Below are 22579 nucleotides of genomic sequence, written 5' to 3' on the forward strand. Positions count from 1 at the left end.
CTCCTCTCTGGTCCCATCAGACGTTTTCTGGTTCCTCTGTGTGTCTGCAGCTCCAGCGCCATCTCTGTGGTGAAGATCCTTCGAGTCCTCAGGGTGCTGCGACCTCTCAGAGCCATCAACAGGGCCAAAGGGCTGAAGGTAACTGTGAGGGTCTGGGCTGGGTCGGGCCTCAGAGGAGGTTCTGGCGTGGATCTGCTCGTCCAGGTGTCAAGTCTCTGGTGTGTGTGTTGCAGCATGTGGTCCAGTGTGTGTTTGTGGCCATCCGGACCATCGGGAACATCATGATCGTCACCACGCTGCTGCAGTTCATGTTCGCCTGCATCGGCGTCCAGCTCTTCAAGGTTCCTCTGCGCCGTTCGCCCGGCCCAGGCCCGACGCCGCCACCGCCTGACTCTGCTTCTGCTTTCAGGGGAAGTTCTACCGCTGCACCGACGAGGCCAAGAGCACTCCGGAGCAGTGCAAGTGAGTCAGAGAGGCGGTTCTGGCCAAGTCTGGTCCGGCTCTGGTTCCGCTCAGGCTGAACCAGGTGTGTGTCTGCAGAGGAACCTTCGTCGTCTACAAGGACGGAGACGTGAGTCACCCCATGGTCAGGGAGCGCATCTGGCTGAACAGCGACTTCAACTTCGACAACGTCCTGATGGGGATGATGGCGCTCTTCACCGTGTCCACCTTCGAGGGCTGGCCCGCGTCAGTATCCCACCTCCGTCAGCTCTTCTCCCTCAGCTGGCTCTGAACGATTGTGTCTTGGTCTCCAGGCTCCTCTACAAAGCCATCGACGCCAACGGCGAGAACTCGGGACCGATCTACAACTACAGGGTGGAGATCTCCATCTTCTTCATCGTCTACATCATCATCATTGCGTTCTTCATGATGAACATCTTCGTGGGTTTTGTCATCATCACCTTCAGAGAGCAAGGAGAGCAGGAGTACAAGAACTGTGAGCTGGACAAGAACCAGGTAAGACTCTGTCCTATTGGACCAGAACCTCAGCGAAAGTCCAAATCGGTCTGAGGACAAAATGTCTACATGGGACGTTGTCCGTCCAAACCTCCAGAAAAATATTCACTCTGGCTGATGGAGGACATCAGGCTATGAAGAGCTCCAAGTGTCCAACCAGGTCGTCTTAGTCCCAGTTCTGGTTCCTAAACCCTGCAGGTCCACCCAGCTGCAGTACCCTCCTCTTCCTCAGTCAGGCAGTCTCCCTGATGTTCCCTCACATTTCTTTGATGGTTTCTAAACCCAGAAAAAAAATCATCATCAAGCATCAAGACCTGCAGGGCGAACGAAGCCTCCAGGCTCGGAACCGGGGCGGTCAGTGGACGTCCGTCTCGGGTCCGTGTGGATCTCCGCGTAGGGAAAGTTATGATTCTGCTTCAGATCAGGACTAAAACTACAGAGTGAGCCGGGACTGTCCACCATGTTGGACAGAGCTCCTCCCACAGCCGGTCCTGGTTCTGTATGATTGGCTTGATTTGGTTCTGGATCTGTTGGTCTTGTGAAGTCCACTTGGAACATTGTCTGGTTCACCTGGTGGAACAGAAGTAAACCAAGAGAAAACTCAAAACCTGATTCAGATCCAAACTGTTCTGTCGGCTTCCATTAAATGTCTGGAATAATTCCAGACAGAAAATGAAACTTCTTTGCTGTTCTTGTTTGGTGGTTCTGCTGGATCAGTTCCTGTTCTGGGTCCAATTGTTGGGCTGCAGGACAGTGTCTCAGGTCTGTCCCACGTCTCATCTCTGCTGTCTGCCTCTGTCTCAGCGTCAGTGCGTGGAGTACGCCCTGAAGGCTCAGCCTCTGAAACTCTACATCCCAAAGAACCCGGTTCAGTACAAGTTCTGGTCCATCATCAACTCCACGGGGTTCGAGTACGTCATGTTCGTCCTGATTCTGCTCAACACCGTCACACTGGCTGTGCAGGTCGGTACTGGTCCAGTTAGTCAAAGCCGATCCGGTCGGACCAAAGCGAGCTGAGTGCTTTCTCTGCTGCAGCACTACGAGCAGTCCAAGACCTTCAGCCACGTCATGGACATCCTCAACATGGTCTTCACCGGACTCTTCACCGTGGAGATGCTGCTGAAGCTGCTGGCCCTGCGGCTCCGGGTGCAGAACCGAATGCACAATCGCTCGGTCCGCATCCTGCACAGCGTCTCATGTCCTCCTTGTCCTTGCAGCACTACTTTGTGGACGCCTGGAACTCCTTCGACGCTCTAATCGTGGTCGGCAGCGTGGTGGACATCGTGGTGACAGAGTTCAGCGTGAGCAGCAGATCACAGTGAAATGATCATCACTATCCAAAATCCCACTGATAATTTTAATTTTTTAAACTTGAGACGTGAAACAATCACGCCTCAAGTTTAAAAATCAACTTTCATGCAGGACTTAATAGATGTTTCTGTTTTCAGAGCGGTGAGGACAGCTCCAGGGTGTCCATCACCTTCTTCCGCCTGTTCCGAGTGATGCGGCTGGTCAAGCTTCTGAATAAAGGGGAGGGGATTCGCACACTGCTGTGGACATTCATCAAATCACTGCAGGTCAGAGGGGCGGGGCTAGCAGGGGCAGGGTTAGCAGGGGTGGGGCTAGCAGGGGCAGGGTTAGCAGGGGCGGGGCTAGCAGGGGCAGGGTTAGCAGGGGCGGGGCTAGCAGGGGCAGGGTTAGCAGGGGTGGGGCTAGCAGGGGCAGGGTTAGCAGGGGCGGGGCTAGCAGGGGCAGGGTTAGCAGGGGCGGGGCTAGCAGGGGTGGGGCTAGCAGGGGCAGGGTTAGCAGGGGCGGGGCTAGCAGGGGTGGGGCTAGCAGGGGCAGGGTTAGCAGGGGAGGTTAGCAGGGGCAGGGTTAGCAGGGGCAGGGTTAGCGGAAGGGCAAGCAGGGTTAGCAGGGGCGGGGCTAGCAGGGGTGGGGCTAGCAGGGGCAGGGTTAGCAGGAGGGCTAGCAGGGGCAGGGTTAGCGGGGGGTTAGCAGTGGCGGGGCTAGCAGGGGCGGGGCTAGCAGGGGCTGGGTTAGCGGGGGGTTAGCAGTGGCGGGGCTAGCAGGGGCTGGGTTAGCGGGGGGTTAGCAGTGGCGGGGCTAGCAGGGGCGGGGCTAGCAGGGGCTGGGTTAGCGGGGGGTTAGCAGTGGCGGGGCTAGCAGGGGCAGGGTTAGCGGGATGTTAGCAGTGGCGGGGGTAGCAGGGGCGGGGTTAACCAGAGAGCAGGAAGTAAACGAGGGAAGTTGGCAAAAAGTCTTAAATACCTGAAAATTCTGAAACAAGTGGATCAGAAGGTGGACCGACTCCAGAAAATCACTGGATCAATAATCATAAACAAACCTTCAGGTTGCTGGTGGGCCCTCAGTCGGGTTGTCGGGTTGAAGCCCCGCTGCCTGGCTCCTGGGCGCCGGGTCAGGCTGAGACTCTCCGTCAGAGTTGACACCTATTAAATGAACGCAGGAAAGTGGCAGAGATTCTGAAACCTCGCGAGGAGAACAGAGACGTGCTTTCAGTTACAATCTCCTCGGCTCTGAAAGCACATTTTCCTGCTCCTCTCTTTTTATTGTCTTTAGGATCCCTGATCATGGAGCTGTAACTCTAAAGGGAGGGAAACCCTTCATCACACAGTTACAGCGCCAATGATTGTCACTAACAACACAATCCATCTTAGACTAGATTATCCAGTTCCTGGTCAAACAGGAACTGGATAATCTACGTCTTCATGGCGACAGTTTTTCAGCTATCGGGTCAAAAGCAGGGCGTTCTGTGAAGAGCTGCTGTCGCTCCTCTTCGTCAGAGAGACCCTCTGAGAAAGGAAATCAGATTAACAATACAGAAACATTTCTTAAAAGATGTGACTAAAGAGTACATAAAGCAAGAACATTATAAAAGTCTAACATTTGATAACTTACCCAACACTCTGCCCGTCCTCTCCCTGCAGGCGCTGCCGTACGTCGCTCTGCTCATCGCCATGATCTTCTTCATCTACGCCGTCATCGGCATGCAGGTGAGTTCACACACAGGTCAGCCTGTAGGGGGTGCTGTTTGGAGTCCAGACACCAGAGCTGATGAGGTTCTGGAAGGTTCTGCATGTCCCCCAGAACCTGAACGCAGCAGGACCAGGTTCTGACTGTCTTCGGGTTAACTGTTCCCTCTGCTGTGTCTGGCAGACGTTCGGGAAGATCGCGATGCAGGACTACACTCAGATCAACAGAAACAACAACTTCCAGACGTTCCCTCAGGCCGTCCTGCTCCTCTTCAGGTCAGAGGCTTCTCCTCTCCGTCTGGATGCTCAGCGCCCGGTGTCTGCCCGTTTACCTGTGTGTGTGTGTGAACAGGTGTGCCACAGGTGAAGCATGGCAGGAGATCATGTTGGCCAGCCTTCCAGGGAAACGCTGCGATCCGGAGTCGGACTACGAACCAGGAGAGGAGTTCAGCTGCGGAAGCAACTTCGCCATCGTTTACTTCATCAGCTTCTTCATGCTGTGTGCTTTCCTGGTGGGAACCTGAACATTCCCAGAACGTTCCCAGGACTTTCCTCCATTTGGACCAGAACCTGACCGCACTTCTCTTTCTCTCACTTAGATCATCAACCTGTTTGTTGCCGTCATCATGGACAACTTCGACTATCTGACCCGTGATTGGTCCATCCTGGGGCCGCATCATCTGGATGAATTTAAAAGGATCTGGTCGGAGTACGATCCGGAAGCCAAGTAGGTTCTGCAGAGGTTCTGCTTCCTGCCAGTGGTCCAGTTGTTCTGTGAGCTCAGGTTATGATGAGCTTCTTCAGATTACATAGATCTGAGATGTTCTTAAGTTCTGCTGCTGCCATTTGGAGCAGAAACTGGAATCACTGATCTGGGTTTCGTGTCCTCAGAGGTCGGATCAAACATCTGGATGTGGTGGCGCTGCTCCGCAGGATCCAGCCTCCTCTGGGGTTCGGCAAGCTCTGTCCGCACAGAGTGGCCTGCAAGGTGAGCAGGACTGACCCAACTCCAGTCCGCCTTAACTCCAGTCCGCCTTAACCAACTCCAGTCCGCTTTAACCCAACTCCAGTCCGCCTTAACCAACTCCAGTCCGCCTTAACCAACTCCAGTCCGCCTTAACCAACTCCAGTCCGCCTTAACCAACTCCAGTCCACCTTAACTCCAGTCCGCCTTAACCAACTCCAGTCCGCCGTAACCAACTCCAGTCCGCCTTAACCAACTCCAGTCCACCTTAACTCCAGTCCGCCTTAACTCCAGTCCGCCTTATCCAACTCCAGTCCGCCTTAACCAACTCCAGTCCGCCTTAACCAACTCCAGTCCGCCGTAACCAACTCCAGTCCGCCTTAACTCCAGTCCGCCTTAACCAACTCCAGTCCGCTTTAATCCAACTCCAGTCCGCCTTAACCAACTCCAGTCCACCTTAACTCCAGTCCGCCTTAACTCCAGTCCGCCTTATCCAACTCCAGTCCGCCTTAACCAACTCCAGCCCGCCTTATCCAACTCCAGTCCGCCTTAACCAACTCCAGTCCGCCTTAACCAACTCCAGTCCGCCTTATCCAGCTCCAGGATGTGTGCATAAAGTCCAGTTCGGTCGGGGAAGTGTGAAGCACTGCACTGTTCTTGGCCCGTTCTGGTTCTTGGTTCCATCTGATGCTCGGCAGAAGTTCCAATATTTCTGAAACCGAACTGCAAAGCTGCAGCTAATCAGTAGTTAGCGACGGATTGTTAGGGTTTGTCCTTCAGACTAAAGGAGTCTGAGTTCCTGCAGGCGTGTTTTGGTTCTGTCCGTTAGCCCTGAACAGAACTGAGTCGTCCTTTTCCTCTGCACCGCAGCGCCTGGTGGCCATGAACATGCCTCTGAACGCCGACGGCATGGTGACCTTCAACGCCACGCTGTTCGCTCTGGTTCGCACCGCGCTCAAGATCAAGACTGAAGGTACGTGACGACCTGTAGGTGGAGGACGACTCAGCTTAGACTTCTTTTTCATGGTTTGTATTAGAAAATCGGCGTGTTAGCTCTGTTGAATATCCAGATGTGGAACATAAGTCACAGTATCATCTGCATATGTAGCGACTTTTCAGCTGCGCTTCTGTCTGTAATCTGTTCAGCACCAGCTCCGACTGAGGCGGTTCAGGTATGATCTTCTGACCTGTCTTTGACTCCGTCCCCTGGGTGCTGTGGACAGGTAACCCTGAACAGGAGAATGAGGACCTGAGGGCGATCATCAAGAAGATCTGGAAGCGGATGAAGCCGAAGCTGCTGGATGAGGTCATCCCACCACATGAAGGTAGAGCAACCGGCCTGCAGGGACAAGCCGGGTCTCCGTCCGCCGGTCTGCAGACTCAACCTCTCTCTCTGTCTGCAGAAGAGGAAGTCACCGTTGGGAAGTTTTATGCAACGTTCCTCATTCAGGATTATTTCAGGAAGTTCAGGAAGAGGAAGGAGAAAGGAAACGTGACGGGAGAGTCTGACTCTACGAATCCATCTGCTGTTCAGGTCAGCCGTCAGCCATTAGCCATCAGCCATCAGCCATTAGCCATCAGCCATCAGCCGTCAGCCGTCAGCCATTAGCCATTAGCCATTAGCCGTCAGCCATTAGCCATCAGCCATTAGCCATCAGCCATTAGCCATCAGCCATCAGCCATTAGCCATCAGCCGTCAGCCATTAGCCATCAGCCGTCAGCCATTAGCCGTCAGCCATTAGCCATCAGCCATTAGCCATCAGCCATTAGCCATCAGCCATCAGCCATTAGCCATCAGCCATCAGCCATTAGCCATCAGCCGTCAGCCATTAGCCATTAGCCATCAGCCATTAGCCATTAGCCATTAGCCGTCAGCCATTAGCCATTAGCCATTAGCCGTCAGCCATTAGCCATCAGCCATTAGCCATCAGCCATTAGCCATCAGCCATCAGCCATTAGCCATCAGCCGTCAGCCATTAGCCATCAGCCGTCAGCCATTAGCCATTAGCCGTCAGCCATCAGCCATCAGCCATTAGCCGTCAGCCATTAGCCATCAGCCGTCAGCCGTCAGCCATCAGCCATTAGCCATTAGCCATTAGCCGTCAGCCATCAGCCATCAGCCATTAGCCATCAGCCATTAGCCATCAGCCATCAGCCATTAGCCATCAGCCGTCAGCCATTAGCCATCAGCCGTCAGCCATTAGCCATCAGCCGTCAGCCATCAGCCATCAGCCATTAGCCATTAGCCGTCAGCCATTAGCCATCAGCCATTAGCCATCAGCCATCAGCCATTAGCCATCAGCCGTCAGCCATTAGCCATCAGCCGTCAGCCATTAGCCATTAGCCATCAGCCGTCAGCCATCAGCCATCAGCCATTAGCCATTAGCCGTCAGCCATCAGCCATCAGCCATTAGCCATCAGCCATTAGCCATCAGCCATTAGCCATCAGCCATTAGCCATCAGCCATTAGCCATCAGCCATCAGCCATTAGCCATCAGCCGTCAGCCATTAGCCATCAGCCGTCAGCCATTAGCCATTAGCCATCAGCCGTCAGCCGTCAGCCATCAGCCATTAGCCATTAGCCATTAGCCGTCAGCCATCAGCCATCAGCCATTAGCCATCAGCCATTAGCCATCAGCCATCAGCCATTAGCCATCAGCCGTCAGCCGTCAGCCATTAGCCGTCAGCCATCAGCCGTCAGCCGTCAACCATCAGCCGTCAGCCATCAGCCTCCATGTCGTCTCAGAAACTCAGAACTTTTCAAACGTTTAGCTGCCGCCTAGAGGTCAGATATGTGGCCATGGTTACTGCTTCACATGGCGACAGACTTCCAGGTATTTATACTAATTTACATTCATATGTATGGAGGCGACGGCGGAGCAGCAGCAGCTCTGAGCTCAGCACATCTTCATACATCCAGATTTTCTAAATTTGTCCTCTAAAGTTTTAGTGTGAAACTTTGTACTCTTTCTTATGAGGCCCCTGAAGTTGGGAAAAGCTTCTGTAGAAAAAGGCTGAAACATTTCATCGTCTCATTTCGTCCTCTTCACTTCCCAGTCATGTGCTGAAGCTGAAACTGTCTCACCACCTGAGGCAGAAGTGATTTCTCTGTGTTGGCTGCAGCTGTGCAAGGCGGGTCTGAAGACGCTGCAGGATCTGGGTCCAGAGATGCGTCTGGCTCTGAATGAAGACCTGGAGGACGAGGAGGAGGCGCTGATGGACGGCGACGATCTGGAGATGAACGCTGCCTACCAGGTGCCGAGCCGCCCACGGCTCACCGCCGGCCGTCTGACCAGCCGCCTCAAACTGTCTGTTCTCTGTCTGCAGGCCGACAACGGATTTGGACCAGAGACTCGACGAGGCTCCATACTGACACCTACTGGTGAAGAGCAGCATTGCTCCATGATGTGGAAATGTCTCTGTTTTTATTTTCACTAAATTTTCAGCGAAATTAATCCGCTACCAATATGTTCAAATCCGACCTCATCTATTACATAAATATAGAAACAAAGCCAACAAAAAACACAAATCTTTATCCTGAATCTGTCTCTTAATCTGAGACGGTTTTTATCAAACATCGAGCTGAGCCTTCCTTCCGTCATCATCCTCACTTATTGAACCTCAGATTCTTAAAATCAGACCATCAACGACCTTTAACCTCAAAAAAGAAAATGATGAAATACTTGCCATCAGCTTCAATCTGAGCATGAACAGCAGGGGGCAGTAGAGCAACCCATCAGCACCGTTTCAACCTCACCTGCTCAAACTGAGCCGCTGACGGTGGGCGGGGCTTCTCTCTGCAGGCGATGGCGGCGTCTCAAACGGCGGTCTCATCCACCGAGTCGGGTCGCTCAGCAAGATGGAAAATGGAAACGAACATGACGAGCATCTTCGTCGTGGAGACAGCGTGAGGTCATCAGTGAGTCATCATCGCCGGGCGTCTGTGAAGAACAGCCTGACAGACTCCGCCCACAAGAGGCCGTCGTACTACAAATATGGACGGTGTGTCATTTCATTTACCCCAAAGAGAAAATAATTCAGGCCACCCAAGTATCTTCAGAGTCCAAGGAAGGATCTCCAGTTGCAGTCAGTGCTGCAACGCCTCTGACTGAAGACTGCTGCTGGACAGATTCATGCTAACATGCTAACTGCTTAGGCAGCAAAGACAATATTCCACAGTAATATGTCCTGATGACATCATCAACTGTTAGCATCTCTGCTAAGCTGCTTCCTTTGCTTTTGCTGCTCCTCTTTACATCTTGTAAAAGTAAAACTTAAAATTATTTTTAATTTTCAGGGTCTGAAATCTGATATTCTTCTGTTGGTCTGCAGGAGAGACTCCAGAGACAGAACCTGGAGGAACGGAGATGTGGATGTCTACGGCGAGCAGGGCTACTACAGCCGAGAGGAGGACAACGAGAGCATCACCTCCAGAGACAGGTAGGCAACACGCAGGAAGCGCTTCCAGTCGCCTAGCAACACGCAGGAAGCGCTTCCAGTCGCCTAGCAACACGCAGGAAGCGCTTCCAGTCGCCTAGCAACACGCAGGAAGCGCTTCCAGTCGCCTAGCAACACACAGGAAGTGCTTCCAGTCGACTAGCAACACGCAGGAAGTGCTTCCAGTCGCCTAGCAACACGCAGGAAGCGCTTCCAGTCGCCTAGCAACACGCAGGAAGCGCTTCCAGTCGCCTAGCAACACGCAGGAAGCGCTTCCAGTCGCCTAGCAACACGCAGGAAGTGCTTCCAGTCGCCTAGCAACACGCAGGAAGTGCTTCCAGTCGCCTAGCAACACGCAGGAAGAGCTTCCAGTCGCCTAGCAACACGCAGGAAGTGCTTCCAGTCGCCTAGCAACACGCAGGAAGTGCCTCCAGTACGTTTACTAACATGCAGGTTAGCTGTGCTAACCCTGAAGCACTAATCTATTAGTTCTACTGAAGCTAAAGTGCTTCCAACATGGTATGTAGCAGAAGCTAGTGCTAAAGTGAAATTATGCTGCCCTCACGATGTGCTGCTCTTACAAAGCTAAACGGCACCTGAGTTTAAAATAATCCATTCCTTGATAGTTTTGTTTTATTTTGCAACTCTTTTCTGGTTTGTTTTGTAAAACTGTAACAACACAGCAACAGATGGTTCCCAATTATTACTAACTAGCTAATGATGTAGCTTTGTATTTTGGTTGGAACATAGAACTATGTCTAATAAAATATTACACAATATGGAAGAATAATTAATAAAATGAACTTACAGACAGATAGTGTCCAAGGGACAAACGTGTCTGAAGGACAGTGGAGGACACCATGCGTACAGCCGGACGAGTTCTGCTCGACTGACCAAATGAAAAGCGTGATCAATGTCCACCAGGTGTCGCTATGGCTCTACAGTTTCACTTACAATTTACCGTAGGAAACTAAACAAAACATAATGATGGAGTCAGCACAGAAATATAAACATGATATTTAGGGGAGGCTAATGCTAATGCCTAGAACAACATGGCATTTAGCAGCAGCTGGTGCTAAATGCATTATCAACATGTTTGTGCTAACAAGCTAACTAAATTCAACTAAGTTTACAGAACAGCCAAGTAAATTAGCGCTTTGGAAAAATTATTTTAGGGTAAGCTAAGTGTGCTAAATGTTAGCAAAAGTAACAAGCAAAGAATTAGCTCTGCTTCTAGCGCATTAGCAGATTAGTGGAGAAGCTGCCGTCATCGGGTGAGTGGGCGGAGCTTGACCGGTCCATGTCCCGCCTTCACCCTGCAGGCTGGCAGCTGATAGGATGGATTATTTATCACCTGACTGTGTTCTCAGACATTTCCCTGACGACTCGTCGCTGTGCAGAGACCACCGCGATGGCCACGCCCCCTACAGCAACGGTAGCTATGGCGACAGTTACAGCGAGGGCAGGAGGACGACTCGTAGACGCCTCCTTCCTGCCACACCCACAGGTGACAGAATGACTCACAGCTGACATCATGGTGTGACAACACAGCCGGCTGAGCGGTGCGTTTGTTTCGCTCACCAGGCCGGAAACCGTCCTTCAACATCCAGTGTCTGAGGCGGCAGGGCAGCAGCGACGACCTGCCGATTCCCGGAACGTACCACCCGACATCACCACCGCGCCGCGCACGACCTCAGGTGACCCATCCAGCCGCTCCAGACACACATCCACCTGTTCCCCAGGTAACCGCCCCTCTCCTTGCCAGGCTTTCAGCAGCTACGACTCCCGCCGTTCCTCCGCCCGCTCCGCCGTCGTGTCCTCGGCGTCCTGGGCCAAGCCGTGCCCCCGCCGCGGGCGGCTCCTCTACGCACCGCTCATCCTGGTGGAGGAGGAGGGCAGCCCACCCTGGGGGGGCGAGGGCAAGAACGGGGGGGCAGCAAGAGGTGAGGAGGCAGGGCTTCAAAATAAAAGCCTAGCCGATGGCTAATGATGTGAAGGGTCTGGCTAATGCTCCTTCCTGTGACAGGAACAGCAGATGGACCGCCCTGGTTCGGTGGATCAGTGGGGAGCTCAGGTGAGACGAACAGACACGAGTCCTCACACTGATCATCAGCTGATCGGGTCATGGGACTCTGGCGGGTCATCTGACTGATCGGGTCATGTGACTCTGATCGGGTCATGGGACTCTGACGGGTCATGTGACTCTGATCGGGTCATGGGACTCTGACGGGTCATGTGACTCTGACGGGTCATGTGACTCTGATCGGGTCATGTGACTCTGATCGGGTCATGTGATTGATCGGGTCATGTGACTCTGATCGGGTCATGGGACTCTGATCGGGTCATGTGACTCTGATCGGGTCATCTGACTGATCGGGTCATGTGACTCTGATCGGGTCATGTGATTGATCGGGTCATGTGACTCTGACGGGTCATGTGACTCTGATCGGGTCATGTGACTCTGATCGGGTCATCTGACTGATCGGGTCATGTGACTCTGATCGGGTCATGTGACTCTGATCGGGTCATGGGACTCTGACGGGTCATGTGACTCTGACGGGTCATGTGACTCTGATCGGGTCATGTGACTCTGATCGGGTCATGTGATTGATCGGGTCATGTGACTCTGATCGGGTCATGGGACTCTGATCGGGTCATGTGACTGATCGGGTCATGTGACTCTGACGGGTCATGTGACTCTGATCGGGTCATGTGACTCTGATCGGGTCATGTGACTCTGATCGGGTCATGTGACTCTGATCGGGTCATGGGACTCTGATCGGGTCATGGGACTCTGATCGGGTCATGTGACTCTGATCGGGTCATGTGACTCTGATCGGGTCATGTGACTCTGATCGGGTCATGTGACTCTGATCGGGTCATGGGACTCTGGCGGGTCATCTGACTGATCGGGTCATGTGACTCTGATCGGGTCATGTGACTCTGATCGGGTCATGTGACTCTGATCGGGTCATGGGACTCTGGCGGGTCATCTGACTGATCGGGTCATGTGACTCTGATCGGGTCATGTGACTCTGACGGGTCATGTGACTCTGACGGGTCATGTGACTCTGATCGGGTCATGTGACTCTGATCGGGTCATGTGACTCTGATCGGGTCATGTGACTCTGATCGGGTCATGGGACTCTGGCGGGTCATCTGACTGATCGGGTCATGTGACTCTGATCGGGTCATGTGACTCTGACGGGTCATGTGACTCTGACGGGTCATGTGACTCTGATCGGGTCATGTGACTCTGATCGGGTCATGGGACTCTGGCGGGTCATCTGACTGATCGGGTCATGTGACTCTCATCGGGTCATGTGACTCTGGCGGGTCATGTGACTCTGGCGGGTCATGTGACTCTGACGGGTCATGTGACTCTGATCGGGTCATGTGACTGATCGGGTCATGTGACTCTGACGGGTCATGTGACTCTGATCGGGTCATGTGACTGATCGGGTCATGTGACTCTGGCGGGTCATGTGACTCTGGCGGGTCATGTGACTCTGACGGGTCATGTGACTCTGATCGGGTCATGTGACTGATCGGGTCATGTGACTGATCGGGTCATGTGACTCTGACGGGTCATGTGACTGATCGGGTCATGTGACTCTGATCGGGTCATGTGACTGATCGGGTCATGTGACTCTGATCGGGTCATGTGACTGATCGGGTCATGTGACTCTGACGGGTCATGTGACTGATCGGGTCATGTGACTCTGATCGGGTCATGTGACTGATCGGGTCATGTGACTCTGATCGGGTCATGTGACTGATCGGGTCATGTGATTGATCGGGTCATGTGACTCTGATCGGGTCATGTGACTCTGATCGGGTCATGTGACTGATCGGGTCATCTGACTGATCGGGTCATGTGACTCTGATCGGGTCATGTGACTCTGATCGGGTCATGTGACTCTGATCGGGTCATGTGACTCTGATCGGGTCATGTGACTCTGATCGGGTCATGTGACTCTGATCGGGTCATGTGACTCTGATCGGGTCATGTGACTCTGGCGGGTCATGTGACTCTGACGGGTCATGTGTCTGATCGGGTCATGTGACTCTGATCGGGTCATGTGACTCTGATCGGGTCATGTGACTCTGATCGGGTCATGTGACTGTCTTGTAGCTCCGCCCCCGTACCGGGCCTACACCACCCTGAGGGTTCCCTCGCAGCTCGGCGCTCCGTTCGCTGAGAAACGGGGATCGGCCGACAGTCTGGTGGAGGCGGTGAGCGAGCGCCACTGACCGCTCTTCACTTCCTGTTCCTGAGCGTTGCCGTGGAGATGATGGGCTCCGCTCTGTTCTGTCTCCAGGTTCTGATCTCGGAGGGACTCGGCCTCTACGCCCGGGACCCCAAGTTCGTCGCGTTCGCCAAACGAGAGATCGCAGACGCGTGTCACATGACGGTGGACGAGATGGAGTCGGCGGCCAGCGACCTGCTGAGCTCCGGGAGCCACGACTTCCTGAACACCATCGGCGACGACCCGGCGGCGCTCTACAGCGACGAGGAGCCAATCAGGACGAGCCGCGAGGAGGAGGAGCTGGCTGACGAGATGGCCTGCGTGACCTCATTCTGAGGATCCACCAACCACAGGAGGAGGCGGCGGGGCCGAGACTGCCGGCCAATAGGAGAAAAGAGTTTCCTGAAACGCGCTGGCCAATAGGAGCGGTTCTCACTACACGACAGAAACGTGGAGGAAAAGCCAGAAGAAGAACCTGAAGGAAGTTAAAATGTGATTGTGGAAAAAGGTAAATGGATCAGAACTGTAACCCGGTCAGGTTCAGCTTCCGGTGACCCGGTTCTGATGATGGTTCTGATGGATGTGACGGTCCAAACAGGTCTGGGTTTAATCACTGCTGACACTAAAGTTATCAACACTGAGAGGAGAGACGCAACGAGCCAACCTGGGAGAGGGTCACCGGTTCTGACCCGTTAGACCCGTTACCATGGAGACTCACGGTTTGAGAGGCTCGTTTAGGTTCCGACCCGTTACCATGGAGATTCACTGTTTGAGACGTCGTCATGACGTCTAGATGTAAATAAACCAGAATCTAACTTGAGTTTGCACCGATAGTCTGAACGTCAGAACCGAGTCTATTAAACTAACAGGTTCTGGTTCTGGTTCTGGTCGGATTCCTGGGCTTGAGGCAGGAGGACAGATTCAGAATAAAAAGGTTTTTTACATTTTTTAATGTGTAAAAAGGAGCAGGTGGATTTATTTCTGTCCTAATTTATTCATTTATACAAGTTAAAACACACAGCTGTTGGTTTTACAGACAAACTAATAAAAATATTAACTTATTTTGACCTTAATCTGTTTTTATAATAAAAAGACAGAATATTTTCCATCTCCAGATTATCCGACCAATAGATTTTACCTGGCGACTCGCTTGAATTGAGTTTTTCTCCACCGGGCGCCGTCCACCTCTATGACATCATCAGCTGGTGATGTCATCAGCGGTTTGTGGCGCTGGGTCTCCTGCCTCAGATGAATTCAGTGTCTCTCACTGCAGGTGCGGCTCGTTTTTCTACTTGTGGTGTTTTTTATGCTGATGATCGACTCGTGTTGTTCTCCCTGCCGACCCGTCGGACTTTTCCCCAGAACCAAGGGCTTTTTACTCCTGCTCAGACGATGAGGAGCTGCTCTGCCTGAATCTGTTTTCCTCCCAATAAAGATCCAGATCACGCTCTGCCTTCGCCTCCGGGTTGTTTCTAACAGATATGTGGAACTAGCTGGTGACGCCAAACGGGCAGAACCAGCCGGGTCCAGCAGAACCAGCCGGGTCCAGCAGGAGGAAACCAGGGTGACATGTGGGTCCAAAGTCAGGACCAAACTCAGACCAGCTGCAGGCATCATGTCCAAGAACCTAAACGGACTTAAACGGGTCTGAAGCAGCATCTTTAAGTAAACCAGCCCGCCGGGGCCCCCTGCTGGCCGAGGGCGGCAACTGCAGAACAGAGGCTCCGTCATAAACCAGCCCGCCGGGGCCCCCTGCTGGCCGAGGGCAGCAACAGCAGAACAGAGGCTCCGTCATAAACCAGCCCGCCGGGGCCCCCTGCTGGCCGAGGGCAGCAACAGCAGAACAGAGGCTCCGTCACTGACTAACATTGGATGTAATATTTAAAGTCGTGTCATCAGACAGACAACATGGAGCCAACATTTCCACAGATGTTACAGCATCATTGCAGAAGTTTTCTTTAGGCAGATTGAAGGTCCGTCTAATAAAATAATCACATCAGAGAAAAACCCGAGAAGATGAAGATGTGGATCTACGTGGACGTCTGCATTTAAAAGGGATTGAGGATGAAAATGAGGACGGAGCGTTTCTGCACAGAATCTGTGGCTCGTTTATAAAACACCAGGAATAATAAGAGTTTGGAGTCAATAACTTAGAATAAATGTAAAGAAAATGACGAGTATTTTCATATTATGTAGCGAGAGCAACATCCCTCCGTCCTGCTAATGCATCATATTTACCAACATTATGGAAAACTGAATGAAACGCAGGTTATTAATCAACATGCAACTTAAAAATAACAAAGTTAAGACCCTGGAACAGACAGGTGTCCCGTCCAGGTGACCCATCCAGGTGACCCGTCCAGGTGACCCGTCCAGGTGACCCGTCCAGGTGACCCGTCCAGGTGACCCATCCAGGCGACCCCGCCTCTCGCCCGGAACGTTATCTGGAGAGGCAGCAGCTCCTGCTGACCCACTGAGGGACCAGGATGTTAGAAAGTGGATGGATATTAAGATCATATATACAAAATTTGAGCTAACTTAGAAAAATCAACTATTACAGCAAAATGTAATATATTATAAAAATGTTGTGAATGAAACAGATGAACCCTTTCAGAATAAATTTAAAATAATATTTAGTCTGTGTGGCATGAAGAATCGCTGCTGCGGCTCGTTTTGAGCTGATGATGATGATGATGATGATGATGATGATGATGATGATGATGATTTTGTGTTTTTGTTCTGGGACGATGCAGCAAATTCTGAAAACATGAAATTAAAAAGTGGTTTTGATAAGTAACCTTCCAATTTACACAAAACTTAATTTGTGTTATTTAGAAATCACAAAGTTTGCTTAGATGTAAATATTGTAAAGATAAAGTCAGAAAATCTATAACATGAAGTTTCAACCAGGGGAAGAATCAGAAACGCCTTCATGACGTTTTACTGACGTTTGAGAACAAACAACTAAATTAATACCAACAAAAACCACTAAAGAATAATTAGATGAATGAATGAATCCAGCCAAAACGGCCAAATAAACCACATTTTATTAAAACAGGAGGTTTTAATAAAAAGCCAGATGATGTTTCCTCTTGTTGGTGTAAGAAAAATATATAGACAACATTTAAAGTCAGAAATTATTTATTTCCTAATAAAATAATGCTGTGGGCGGGGCTACGGCAGGGCTGTGGGCGGGGCTATGATAGGGCTATGGGCGGGTATATGGCATGGCTGTGGGCGGGGCTACGGGGCGCTGTGGGCGGGGCTATGGCAGGGCTGTGGGCGGGTCTATTGCAGGGCTGTGGGCGGGGCTACAGTGCGCTGTGGGCGGGGCTACGACAGGGCTATGGGCGGGGCTACGGTGCGCTGTGGGCTGGGCTACGGGGCGCTGTGGGCGGGGCTATGGCAGGGCTGTGGGCGGGGCTATGGCAGGGCTGTGGGCGGGTCTATTGCAGGGCTGTGGGCGGGGCTACAGTGCGCTGTGGGCGGGGCTACGACAGGGCTATGGGCGGGGCTACGGTGCGCTGTGGGCTGGGCTACGGGGCGCTGTGGGCGGGGCTACGGCAGGGTCTTAATTTGGGTCTTAATTGTATTAGAATGAAGTCCTGTTTATCTATTGAAAGACATCGTAAGATTATTTTCTGTGTTGGGTTGTGAGATGATCTACATGCATTCTGCCCCCCAGTGGCTTCATGCTGCCCAAGATGAGAGTCATCACAAGCTTAAACCCTCATTGCTTCATTTCATTCTTTTAAAAGAGAAACAGTCAGTGTGTTTGTCTTCTGATTATAGGTTTCATGCTTTAATGACGAGACAGAGTGTCTACCTGCAGGTAACTTCTGTAACTGTGCTGCTGCCTCAGATCTTTAATCTCAAGGAGATTTTATTCTGGTTAACTGAAGGTTGAAGAAGGAACAGAGCAGGAGTCAAACTCCAGACCTGGAGGGCCGGATTCCAGGCCTGGAGGACCGGATTCCAGGCCTGGAGGGCCGGATTCCAGGCCTGGAGGGCCAGATTCCAGCAACTTATAGATGTGTCTCCACTTCAACACACCTGAGTCCAATTCGTTAGCAGAACCTGCCTGCACTGAGGAGGAGATTCAGCTGTTGGATCCAGGTGTGTTGGACCAGGGAGACACTAAGAGCTGCAGGACTCTGGACCTCCAGAACCAGGACCAGGATCGCCCAGACCTGGTCTAGATGCTCCTCTGCTGCAGCTGAACCAGACAATCCAGTTACTGTCAGGAGTCTGGAGGCTTGTTTACATTCTGAGGAACCATCTTGATTCTGCTGTGTTGGACCAGGAGCTGCAGCAGCTGCAGGACTCCGGCTCCCATGTCTGAAGTAAACCAAACTCAGCAAATCCAAAACCAGCTGCTTGGATCGTTGGAAGGTTATTACAGCAAGATTTCTGATGAAGGAGGAGAATCTGCTGAGATTCCTCTGAGGTCCGAGGAAGAACCTGCTGGATCGGTAGGAGGACCGGAGCTCCCGGAGAACACCTCCACCCGCGGGGCGAACCTTCAGCTGACCCAGCTCCAGAAAACCAACTCAGGAAACAGAACAAAGGAAACCCGAGTCCGGACCATAGAGCTGAGAAACGTCCCCTACTCTAAACACCTGAAGACCCGTGTGGCAAAGTTCGTCATCCTCCTGAGACACGTATTCCTCGTTTTGACCTTGATGAACTGAGCACGGTTCTCGGTTTGGCCGGACCGGTCCTGGGCTCGGACGGGGCCGGACCGGTCCTGGGCGGAGGCAGGGCGGTGTGTGAGCGTCGCTCTGGCAGAGCGGTCCGGCTGCCTGGTGCTGACGGACCGGGTCAGTTCGTCTGGTTCCTGATCTTCAGTTGGGAGTTTCTTGTTTGTAACCGTGACGATGGGATTCACTTTGAAAACTCGTGATTTAATTCTGGTATTTCTGTATTTGCCGTCACTGTCGGCCCAACTGGTTGGTGCTTCTTGTGTTTCATGGCCCGAACCTTCTAAGCATGAAGGCGTTGTTTTGAATCGTAGAGAGTTTGAAATTGTATCAGCATTTTCGTTATTTTCATCTTTACCGCCGGGTGTTTTAGCAACGTTGGTGGGCTTCCTGCTCGGATCGGAGGGGGTTTCTGTTTTAGGATCACAGGAATCAGTCGGAAATGGAGACCCTGAGGAGGCTGCTTTTTTAAGTCTAAAACCCTCAAAGATCTTTTGGAGTATTGCCTCTGAATCTACTTCAGGAGCAAGTGGGTCATCCCCGGTTTGACTGGCTGAGATCTCTGCAGAACTGACTGAAAATGAGGATTTGGAACAAGAGAAATTATCTAAGCATTCAGGACCCGGTTTCCCAGGTTTGCAATTGTTACTCTTGTTTTTGTTCTTCCTGACGGTAGCTGGAGGAACCGTGGTGTGCCTGCTTGAACTTGCCAACGGTCCTGTTTTATGGCCGTTTGGGTTCATGCCTGCCGGTCTAAAGTCCAGTTTCGCCTGACCTTTGGCCACGGTAGGCCCCAGACCCGGTGCTGCTTGTTTCTGCTCGGCCGTTTCCGTCGCTGAGTCCTTATTGCTATCTGCATGAGGACTTGAGTCCAAGCTTTCCTGTGGCGGACTGGGTCCTGCAGAGGTGGAGTTCTCCACTTCAGGCTCTTCCTCTTCCACCTTTATCATCTTCGTCTGGGACGCAATCACATAAGAGCTGCTGGAGTCAGCAGACAGGTGAGCCATTGTGATAAATTCATGGTTCAACGCCTTCAGGGGGGCGATCCGTCTTGAAGGATTCATATCCAGCATCTTTTTGAGAAGGTCAATGAAAGACAGCAAGTCCCTCTTTTCCAAAGGATTCTTGGGCTCTGGTCGCTTTTTCTGCAGGTCATCCAAACAGCTCAGGTCCGAATGAACTCCAGGACGAAGCACGACCACTTCGCCTGAGTCATCGTAATATTCCTCTGTCGTTTTTAGTAACCAAGTGTACGTAAATTCCCCTTTGACGCACTTAAAGAACCGGCCTGTGCTGAGTCCGAAGGTCAGCAGAGTATCGTGAGGCTTACCTAGAAGCTTGACCATCACACTTAAGGTTTCGTACTCGGCCCGCGAGGGAAACAGGTGGCGACCCAGGTACAAAAAAGCTAAAACGCATCCCAGACCCCACATGTCTATAGCTTCATCTAAAGGAAAGTCTAGGATGACGTCCGGGGATCTGTAAGAGAGCGGCTGCTTGAACATGTAATTCCTCATGCTGTAGGTTCTGGTGGAGAGACCAAAGTCTATCAACTTCACCCGCAGCGGCTGTGACACCCGATCAACCAGCATGATGTTGTCACATTTGATATCTCTGTGTGTTACACGCAACTCTTTCAGGACTTTCAGGGCTACAAGCAGCTGCTGCGCCAAAACTCGGATTTCATTGACGTCCAAAGGAAAAAAATACCTACATCTGATGAATTCATACAGATTGATATCCAGCATCTCAAAAGCCAGGCAGAAATGGTTGTTGTGTTCAAAATGTTCCAGAAATTTCACTATGTGTGTATTGCCGCCCTTAAATTGTCTGAGTGTCTTAAAAATTTTCATTTCATTCACACCGGAGTCGTACTGCGATCGCTTCACCAGCTTTATGGCCACCCTCTCCTCCGTCTCCACCTTCCTGCACTTCACCACACATCCGTAGCCTCCGCGCGCCATCAGGTCTTCCACTAGGAACTGGTTCGTTTTGCTCACCAGGACTGTGTTTTTCTGGAGGTTAAATTCTGGCTTAGAACCAAAGACCGACATTTTTAACAAGTCGAAACTCTTGGAAACGTCGGAAAATGTCTCTTCAAAAACCAGGAGGTTCCTTCAAAGATCTGGGGAACCTGACAAGAGAAATTACAGGCGGCCGATAAGCTCCGATGACGTCACGACCCTGTGACGTCATCTGACTTTCATCTTTGTTAGGGCGAGGTTACGTCATAGTGCGCCATGGAAACGGAAGTAGAACTCTGGAACCACAGCGACCAACGCATTTCCCGCGTCTTCCCAAACGCAAAGAAAAAGCCGCGCGAGCCGGGAGAAAACGGAGTCGGAGCGGGAAAGTGACCGCATGCCGATCCTCAAATCTGATTGGTCAATAAAATGTCTTATCTGTCGGGACGGTGACCATGGAAACGCGTAGCTGGGCCAGGACCTGTCCTGTGGTTCTTACCTCAGGCTGCTGACGGCTGGTTCCAGGCCAGTTTATCCGTCAGGAACTCAGGTACCGAACAGCAGAGCGGGACTTTCGGACGCTGTAGTCTGTGGACCGGAACTAGCGGTAAGAGAACTTCCTGTCCCGCAGGCGGAGACCCACGCTCAGGAGGTGCGGCTGAGAGGACAGCGCCCCCTGTGGCCACTTCCCGGCTGCTGGAGCACAAATAAAGCGGCAGTTTTATTCCTAAGACCCATTCAGTTCGGTTGGTTCTGACCAACCGCTAATGGAAAAGAGAACATGGCGTCAGCTTCACGTCACGATCACCAAAATAAACAGAAATAAACTCCTGAAATATTTTCTATCATCATATATCAATCAATCAATCAAATTTTATTTGTGCAGCCCATTTCAGCAGCAAGTCGTTTCAAAGAGCTTTACATCATAACATAGAGTCATGCAGCATAGAATCAACAACCAAACATGATGCCGTCAATAAATTGATCATTGATCACGTTTCCAACCAGCTGAGGGTTTTAGTCTGGATGTAAAGGAGCTCAGTGTTTCAGCTGTTTTACAGTTTTCTGGAAGTTTGTTCCAGATCTGTGGTGCATAGAAGTTGAATGCTGCATCCAGAACCAGAACCAGAACCTGAGGGTCTGGCAGGTTGATAGAACAGCAGCAGATCTTTAATGTGGTTCTGATCCGTCCAGTGATTCATAAACTATCAGGATTTACAGTCTGTTCTCTGAGCTACAGGGACTGTAGATCTGGGTGGTGTAATCTGGGTGGTGTAGCTCTGGGTGATGTAGATCTGGGTGGTGTAGATCTGGGTGGTGTAGATCTGGGTGATGTAGATCTGGGTGGTGTAGATCTGGGTGGTGTAGCTCTGGGTGGTGTAGATCTGGGTGGTGTAGATCTGGGTGATGTAGATCTGGGTGGTGTAGATCTGGGTGGTGTAGATCTGGGTGATGTAGATCTGGGTGGTGTAGCTCTGGGTGGTGTAGATCTGGGTGGTGTAGATCTGGGTGGTGTAGATCTGGGTGGTGTAGATCTGGGTGATGTAGATCTGGTGTCTTGTCTCCACCCTCCTGGTTCAGTCTCTTCCTGTCAGCAGTGGAGATGCTGCTGCCCCAACAGAAGATGGCTGCTGCCCCAACAGAAGATGGCTGCTGCCCCAACAGAAGATGGCTGCTGCCCCAACAGAAGATGGCTGCTGCCACCACAGCATCGAAGGCCCTGAGTCTCCTCAGGAGATGCATCTGCTCAGCTGTGTGGTCAGTCCAGTCCAGCTTGGACACCCAGGTACTGGTAGGACGTCACGCTCTCCATGTCCCTGGATGTCCACTGGCACAGAAGGACAGTTTGGACCTGCGTAAGTCCACCACTGACTGTGTTGATCTGCAGTCAGTTCTCTGTCCCCCATCGTCGATGAGGCCGACGACAGCAGAGAGCTTCTGCAGGTGGCGGCTGGCAGAGAGAGCTGTGCACTGGCAGTCAGCTGGAGAGGGTGAAGGGGGCAAGGACTGCTCCTTGTGGAACCCCGCGCTGCAGACAACCATGTCTGACTGACAGCCCTGGGTCCGTCACATACTGTGGCCGTTCTGTGAGCTAATCCAGGATCCAGGTGGCGGTCCAGACCCGTGTACTTGTCCTTCAGTAACTAGATCTGTAACTCTAGATCTATTGTTATAGATCTATTGTTATAGATCTATAACTATATAACCAGCTACAGTGGGGAGAACAAGTTTTTGCTGATTTTTCAGGTTTTCCACTTGCAAAGCTTGTAGAAAACTGTAATTTTATCATAGATACTCTTCAACTGTGAGTGAT

General features: G+C 51.8%; 1 protein-coding gene and 1 long non-coding RNA gene across 2 annotated transcripts; one reads left to right on the plus strand and one right to left on the minus strand.

Moving 5' to 3' along the window:
* Nucleotides 1–6: 6 nt before the first annotated feature.
* Nucleotides 7–15053, plus strand: cacna1fb (calcium channel, voltage-dependent, L type, alpha 1F subunit). Its single transcript, XM_081609456.1, has 27 exons — nt 7–138; nt 234–341; nt 410–462; nt 541–687; nt 756–957; nt 1762–1920; nt 1993–2103; nt 2175–2258; nt 2406–2534; nt 3906–3971; nt 4135–4226; nt 4303–4462; nt 4550–4677; nt 4842–4938; nt 5785–5887; nt 6138–6239; nt 6318–6448; nt 8038–8169; nt 8242–8296; nt 8718–8916; nt 9247–9354; nt 10722–10858; nt 10936–11048; nt 11117–11294; nt 11378–11425; nt 13487–13587; nt 13674–15053. The coding sequence occupies exons 2-27, from the start codon at nt 282–284 to the stop codon at nt 13935–13937; spliced, it is 3159 nt and encodes a 1052-aa protein (XP_081465582.1). The 5' UTR covers nt 7–138; nt 234–281; the 3' UTR covers nt 13938–15053.
* Nucleotides 4850–5778, minus strand: LOC145552347 (uncharacterized). Its single transcript, XR_014088378.1, has 2 exons — nt 5011–5778; nt 4850–4973 (listed from the first exon to the last, which is right to left on the minus strand). It is a non-coding gene; the product is annotated as an uncharacterized LOC145552347 (long non-coding RNA).
* Nucleotides 15054–22579: the final 7526 nt, after the last annotated feature.

The sequence above is a fragment of the Poecilia reticulata genome, chromosome 7, assembly GCF_904066995.2.
Source record: "Poecilia reticulata chromosome 7, P_reticulata-male-v2, whole genome shotgun sequence".
NCBI lineage: Eukaryota > Metazoa > Chordata > Actinopteri > Cyprinodontiformes > Poeciliidae > Poecilia > Poecilia reticulata.